This window comes from Calonectris borealis, chromosome 8 (genome assembly GCF_964195595.1).
Source record: "Calonectris borealis chromosome 8, bCalBor7.hap1.2, whole genome shotgun sequence".
NCBI lineage: Eukaryota > Metazoa > Chordata > Aves > Procellariiformes > Procellariidae > Calonectris > Calonectris borealis.
In genome coordinates this window covers 10218467-10225619 of record NC_134319.1, presented here as the reverse complement: position 1 = coordinate 10225619, position 7153 = coordinate 10218467, and the positions used below count along the sequence as shown (strand labels likewise).

At 54.0% G+C, this 7153-nt stretch overlaps 1 protein-coding gene across 1 annotated transcript; it reads left to right on the top strand.

Moving 5' to 3' along the window:
- Positions 1 to 5489: 5489 nt before the first annotated feature.
- On the top strand, positions 5490 to 6656 carry FOXE3 (forkhead box E3). The gene has a single exon (XM_075157036.1). The coding sequence runs from the start codon at positions 5490 to 5492 to the stop codon at positions 6654 to 6656; it is 1167 nt and encodes a 388-aa protein (XP_075013137.1).
- Positions 6657 to 7153: the final 497 nt, after the last annotated feature.

The following is a 7153-nucleotide window of genomic DNA, read 5'->3' as shown; positions in this document are numbered from 1 at the left end:
GTGCTTGTGTCCAGGCTGTTTTCCTGCCTGTTCCTGTCCCGTTCTTGTGATCCGCAAATGGATTTGCAGAGGCTTCTCCCATGGACCTGGCTGCCTATTTATACAGTGAAAGCATCAAAATTTCTAAGGAGGGGCCATGAACGAGCCTTGTAGAATGACCCTGCAGGGCACTGAGCTTTAACCACCTACCTCGCATCCTCTGAACTAAACATGGAAACCTGGCCAGTGTGCATCAGCATTTTATTGGGAAGGGACAATTTTTAAGGAGAATTTGAGGTAGTTGGAAAGCAAGAGACTGAGGTTTCTTGTGAAGGTTTGCTCTTGCAGGGGTTGTCCTCAGTAATTTTGCATGATCGCTTCTTCTGGTTGCTGCATAGCCTGAATCCTTTCAAGGTAAAAGGATGGTCAGAGGACAGACAAAGCTGTGCCCTGCTCAGAGCAGCATGTCGGTAGGGCATGCTCACCAAGAGATGTTTTTTGGACCTGTGCTGTGCTTGTATTACAATGATCGTAACAGCCCCTTTGGGTTTCTGGAGTATTTAATATTGCTTTATAAAAACAAATATTTAAATGTTCCTTACTAACCCCATGCATGACCCACGCTTTGCTCTTCTCAAGTGTGCTGAAGCCACCGGGCAGGACAGCTGAGCCACCAGGGAGAGGGACCAGCTCAGCCTGGCCCTTGTGCATGACCTTTTCTTAGGCTTGGGTTTTGGCCATGAGGTATGGACCTGGAGCAGGATTTTTTTTTTTTTTGTTCCAGGAAAAGGGAAAATTAAATATTTATTCACCCCAAATATTGAGGTTTGTCTTGAACAAAAAAAGCACCAAAGTTTATAGAAGCCAAGTCTCCAAAACTCCAAACCAAATTTTGCCCCTGAATCATGGTTTTCAATAGTTCAAGTCCCTTAGAATCTTTTTTGTTTTCTTTCAAGTTTAAACAAATAGATGCTTCTGTTAAGAATATTATTTTTGGTAATCAGACAACAAAAAAGAATGTTTTTCCTCCCATCCCCTTTATTTCCATAGGAATAAAAGAAAACTTCACAATTTTTATATTAAAATGAATTTGGGGGAGAAAATCTTGACTGGTTGTAGTGGAAAAAAAACCTTCCCTACAAAGGTGAAAAATAGTTTGCAAATTTCTTTCTTTAAGAATTTTTCCCTAATGTTCCCCAGTTGGGTAAATGCTTTACCTATACTTTTTGTGAAGAAATGATTTTGCCTGGACCTTGCTGCATGATTTCCTACAAATACATTAGTGACTCAAAAGAGTTAATTCTCATGAAGAATTTATTTGCTTTAGTTATCCGCTTCCTGCATCTTGAAGAAATGGAATAGCTCAGGAAGGGTGTTTAATTGTGGCTCCTTTGACCCCAGGCTGTCATTGCCCGATGTCCTGGGCTGGTTTCTGCATGGCTGCTGATCCTGTAGCCGAGCAGCGTGGTGCCCCGACTCCTGCATGTGTCCTGGTTGTGGTTACAAGCCACAGAGTCAACCCGCCGGGTGTCCTGTTTTGCTCTCGTTGCTGTTCTCCATCACATGTTCCTCCTCTGAGAGGTGGCATCCCATGAGGGAAATCTCCCAGGGGGAAAGGATTTTCCCCCCACTCTCCCTAGCTGTAGTCGCCTCATCCTAACGTACCGAGCTGTTGTGTGAGAGACGTGATTCACCTTCTGGTGGTGAAGCCTTCCCATCACACAGAGTAGCTGTGGTGGGAGGGTCTCTCAAGCTTCTTCTGAGGGTCTCCATCTGGGAGTTTGGAGCATGGATGGATTCAGATAGGATGCACTGAGGGTGGGAATGGGCCCGACTGCTGTTATTTCAAGGCAGTGGTACTCATGCAGCTTTCAGCCAAGGAAGTCCCGGAATGTTTGGTTGTTAGTAAGTGATGGGGTATTTCAGGGCCATGCTAAGAGCACCATCAGCAGGTCATGTATCATTGAAGCATTCCTCAGAGGCCATTGTGGGCTTTGAGGCTGGAGGATGCTTTGGACTGCTCACTGCGGCAGTCCTTGGGAGAGGAACCAGAGAGGTCCTTGCTCCCAAGGCTCCCACCCCCTCTTCTTCCTTGCACATCCCAGGGGTGGCTGCTTCATGACTAAGGGGAGGGCTCTGCAAACAGGGATGCTCCAAACACAGCTCTCCCCAGTGCAGATATCTGTTGTTTCACTTAAGATAGGGCAAAACCACTGGTTTCTCAGCATGGCCACATTAAAGAACGTGAACATTCCACCAATTACCCCCATACTGCATGCGGTTTAGCAGAAGATTGCTTTGTTTTGGGGTAAGCAAATGCATGTTTTTCTAACCCATGTGGTTGCAAAAAGCAGCTTGGAGATGTGGCCTGGGTACCACTGATGCAATACCTGCCTGGGTGCACAGGGTGCTTGAAACAGCAGCTCTCTGAGACTCAACAGCATCCCTGTTCCTCTGCAGTGAAGCGAGTTCACCCATGCTGTAAAGCGATTTGTGCGTGCGACATTTCTAAAGGAAGCTGCAGCTCTAGCGCAAAACGGTTTGGGGGCTGGAGGTAACAGAGCAGTTGAAATTGCTCTGTGTACTCAGTTAGGATGAACTGATGCAGAAGGCAGCAGATGCTGGCAAAACTTACGCATACTTAGTAAATGTGATTTATTCCTTCCTTATCACCCCATTTTAAAGAGAGACCCAGATTGCATTTGTTTGGTAGCCGTCTTTATTACCATCTTCCACTTTTTTATAAAAGATCTGGGCAGGAAGAGTACCCTGAGTGATAAAGCGTATGTGGGAATCGGAGTCTGTCTGTTTTGGCTTTCCTTATTCAATGGTAAGACAGAGTTTGTTTCCTGCCTGTGTACTCCTCCCTGCCTCCGTCCTGCTGTTTTATCTGTCTGTGAAAACTAGTTTGACATCTGGGTCCTAACTCGGTGAAGTAGAGAGCAATTTGAATGGTCCCATCAGCTTTAAAGTAACTACTCACCAGCTGGAGTCTCAGCCAGCCCGCAGCCCGAGACAGGGCTTCTCCCACCGCGTGTAAAATGATGTGAGATCAGGGCCTTGGACTATAAACACTTCATGCAGTTGGGTCTTCATACCCTGTTGTCCAGATCTCTTCTTTTGCTCACTGTCATCTCAGGTGCAGGAAGCTCCAGACGCAGCTGTACTCTTGGGTTTTCATTTCCAACTTCTTTTCTGATGTTTAGACCAATAAAAAAAGGAGAAAGTGAGTGATAAGCAAGGGCTGTTTTATATGATTGAATGAGAAAAGCTGTTCCTCCTTCACACCCCATAACCTTTTTCCCTCCTAAACCCATTCTTGCTAGATCAGAATATATTAAAATCCTTGCATCAACATGAAAATCTCACCGGCTAATGTCTGCAGAGCTGAAGGTTTCCATCTCCCCCAGGGGGGTATTTTTCTTTGTGCACCCTGGAGTGATCTTTAGTGACTCCCTTCTTGGGCGTCTGTCCTGCCGCCCTCTCCAGCAACTGGGAAAGTCAGATCCTCCAACTGAAATTAACTGGCCGCATTCAGATACTTGCTCGATTTAAATGCACACTCCGGGAGAAATATGAATCTTCCATCCTTTTTCCCTCAGCTCTCCCAAGGTGAATGAATGGTCCCTGCCGTGCCCTTGATTTGCTGTCCTCTCTGAAGATCTGTGACTTCTATGGAGAAAGGCACTTTTCTCTAAGGCTGCATTTCACACTTTCTCACCTGCTCTCTGTCCTCTAGCCAGCACCTACACTCCTCTTGTTACGCCGATTTGGCAGAAAGGAAACTGAGGCAGTTTACCCTAACATCAGTTTGTCTGTGGCAGATCAGGACTTGTCCTGACAGAGCTCTGTTAGACCCACGTTTCCCTGCCTGAGCCCTGAAGGGAGCAGAAGAAGAGCCACAAATGTCTGCAGGAAAAATAAAGTGAGAATAAAACCACATACAGACACAAACAGGGGAATGAGCGATGGTGGGAAATAACCTGGTTGGTGAATTTTTACTTGGACTGTAGAATATAAACCACACGGAAATGCTTAAAGGAAAGGGCTGAAGAATCCTTTCCAAGAGGTTGAGTGGCTTTTAAGTTTAAAAAAGGAAAGGAGGAGGATGATATGACCTGGTCAAGATCACCTTGTTACCTCTGTGGAAAAAGGTTTCCGTCCTGCTCTGCTATGGAAATACTTTCAACCAAGTTACAAAGTTGAAGACTGTGATTTTTACTCTGCTGCGGGATATGTGGAGGGATCTGTCACTGCGTTAATGGCATAGATATTTCTACCTGTCTTCTCAGGACATGGACATCTAGCTACATATAAAGCTGTGATCTGGCTATAAGAGTTCCCCCAGCTTGTCCAGCCCACTCTGATGCAGCGGCTCCCTTACCTGCTCCGGGCCGGGCTCTCCACGGCTGGGCATCTGGCTTAGAGGTGATGCTCAGCAGCAATGGGTGAGGATAGTGTGAAAGCCCATGGCTTTTTTAGTGCCAATAAAGCAGCCAGCAGCCCCCCAGCATATGCTATGGATGGGGGGCTGTTGTTCTGCCCAGCTGGCTCTGGAGTGCAGGATGAGATCTGAAGAGGTTTTCCCTAAAACGAGCAGGGTTTTCTGAGTCCAATGTCTTCCTTCAGCTTCAGCCGTGGGCTCAGCCCCTCTGCAGTGATAGAAAGACCCCCGCTTCCGCCGTCCGCCCCCAAAATGCCATCCCTGTCCCGCACCCCTTGCCTGCCCCGCGGAAGGTACCTGCGGGCAGCCCCGAGCTCTGCGGACAACTTTCCTTTCTCCCAGGGCAAAAGAAAAAAACATTTCCCAGGATTTCCTTACCCAGGAGGTCTCACCAGGCTGCAAAGTAACTAAACCGAGGGGCTTGGTTTCGGGGAGAAACCCCCAGCTCTTCCCGCCGCTGCGTCCCGGGGCCGCCTCTGAGCGCTTTTCCCAGGGAAAGAACACAACGAAATCCAAGTGGTGCGGGGGTCCCGGCGGGAGGGTACCTGCTCTGCTGCTGGGGGCTGGCTGCGGCACCAAACTCGCCCTGGTCTGGTCGTCGGGACTCGTTTTGTTTAGTTTTCCTCAAGAGAGGAAACATCAGTTAAAAAGAAAGCAAAGCGGCACGGAGAATGGCCCGACTCGCCGGGGAGCGGAGCCGGCCGCCGCGCTGGCACCCGGGACCCCCGGGGGAGGGACCCCTCGGGGGCATGGCTGTGAAATGAAACCCCGGGGAGAGGCTGGGGAATTTAGCCGTGGGAGTCAGGACCCCTCCCCAGGGGCCTCCTCCTCCCACCGGGGGAGAGGGGCCGGGGCGGGCCGGGCACCGCACGCCCCTCCGGGGGGGCGGCCGCCCTATATATTGCAAAGCGGCTCGGGACCGACCTCCCCATCGCCGGGAGCTGCCGCGGCGCCTGCCCCCCCTCCCCTTCCCCTCCCTCTCCCCCTTTCCCCTCCCCTCGGGGGGGCTCTTTCTCCCGCCGCCGCCCCCCCCATCCTCCGAGGAGGAGGAAGGCGAGGGCCGTATATGAACGCGGCCGGCTTCCCCTGCCTGCGAGGCATGTGCACGCTGCCGGCGCCCAGCCCCGCCGCCGCGGCCAGCCCCGGCTCCCCCGGGCCGCCCCGGGGGTCTCCCCCCGCCGGCCAGGCGCCGCCGGTGAAGCCGGAGCCGCGGGGCGGTGGGGGCAGCCCGCCGCCGCCACCCCCCGAGGAGCCGCCGCCCCCCGCCGGGGGCCGCCGGAGGAAGCGGCCGGTGCAGCGGGGCAAACCCCCCTACTCCTACATTGCCCTCATCGCCATGGCCATCGCCAACGCCGCCGAGAGGAAGCTCACCTTGGGGGGCATCTACAAGTTCATCACCGAGCGCTTCCCCTTCTACCGGGAGAACCCCAAGAAGTGGCAGAATAGCATCCGCCACAACCTCACCCTCAACGATTGCTTTGTCAAGATCCCCCGGGAACCTGGCCATCCCGGCAAGGGCAACTACTGGACGCTGGACCCAGCCGCCGAGGACATGTTTGACAATGGGAGCTTCCTGCGCCGGAGGAAGCGCTTCAAGCGCACCGACATCACCACCTACCCTGGCTACATGCAAAACTCCAGCGCCTTCACGCCCCCGCCCGCCGGCCGCCCCACGGCACCAACAGCACCCTACCCCAACACCCTCTGCTCACCCGGCTATGGCCCCCAGCTCTCCAGCACCGTTTTCCACCCCTACGCAGCCGGGGCAGCACCGCCGGCACAGCATCCCAGGATGTTCAGCATCGATAGCCTCATCAGCGGGCAGCAGGCCCTGCAGCCCTCGCCGCCCGCCGAGCTGGGCCACCCATCGCTGAGCTTGCCCGGGGCCGAGCTGGCTCCCGCCTGCTCTGCCGGCAGCTCTGAGCCTCCCTGCTTCCAGGCGCAGCCCGTCAGCCCCGGCTTGTTGGGCCGGGCTGGCCCCAACACCCTGGCTTACCCCTACGCCGCCTCGCCTCCCCACCTGCCCGTGACGCAGGGCAGCTACTCACCCGGCAGCCCGCAGCTCTACGGGGCTCCCAACAGACTGGCCCTGCCGGCCATGCGGCCCCCCGCCTGCGCAGAGCACGGCGAGCAGCTCCTGGGGCTCTCCGCGTCACCCCTCGGCCAGTTCGGCTCCAGCAACGCTTACATGAGGCAGCCCAATTTCCCCGCCGGCCTGGAGCGGTACATGTGATGGGGTCGGGGGGGCTTGGCTGGACATCCCCAGGCTCCCACGAGCATCTCTGGACACGCGACTCCTCCCCGCTGTGGGGATCGGCTGGGGTGGGGTCAGGGGTCCCCGGCCTCTGGCCGTGTGCGGACACACACCTGCGGGGGGACCTAACTCCTCTCTTTCTCAGCTTATTTTTAACTGGAGGCAAGGTGATCTGTTTTTCTGCCCCATCTCCTCCTGGAAAATGTGCTCTCTGGCTGCATCTGTCAGGTGGGGCTCCCCATGCCTGGGGGTGTCCCTTCTGCACAGCCCGACCCCGGGGATGCCGTCTGCGGCAGAGCACGCTGAGCACCCCGGGGCACCCCCGGGGCAAGGAGGAGCACACCCCGGAGGTGGGTGCGTGGTGTAACATGCAGGAACCTGGAGAGCAGGAACTGTCCTGCAAATGGGCTTTCTCCTCTCTTCCTGGGTGCCTCCTCTGTGACTGGAATGAGAGTTGCCAAAAAAAAAAAACCCAC

What these genes read in the sequence shown, in the direction of transcription:
- FOXE3 (XM_075157036.1), top strand. Translation starts at nt 5,490, where the DNA reads ATGAACGCGGCCGGCTTCCCCTGCCTGCGAGGCATGTGCACGCTGCCG.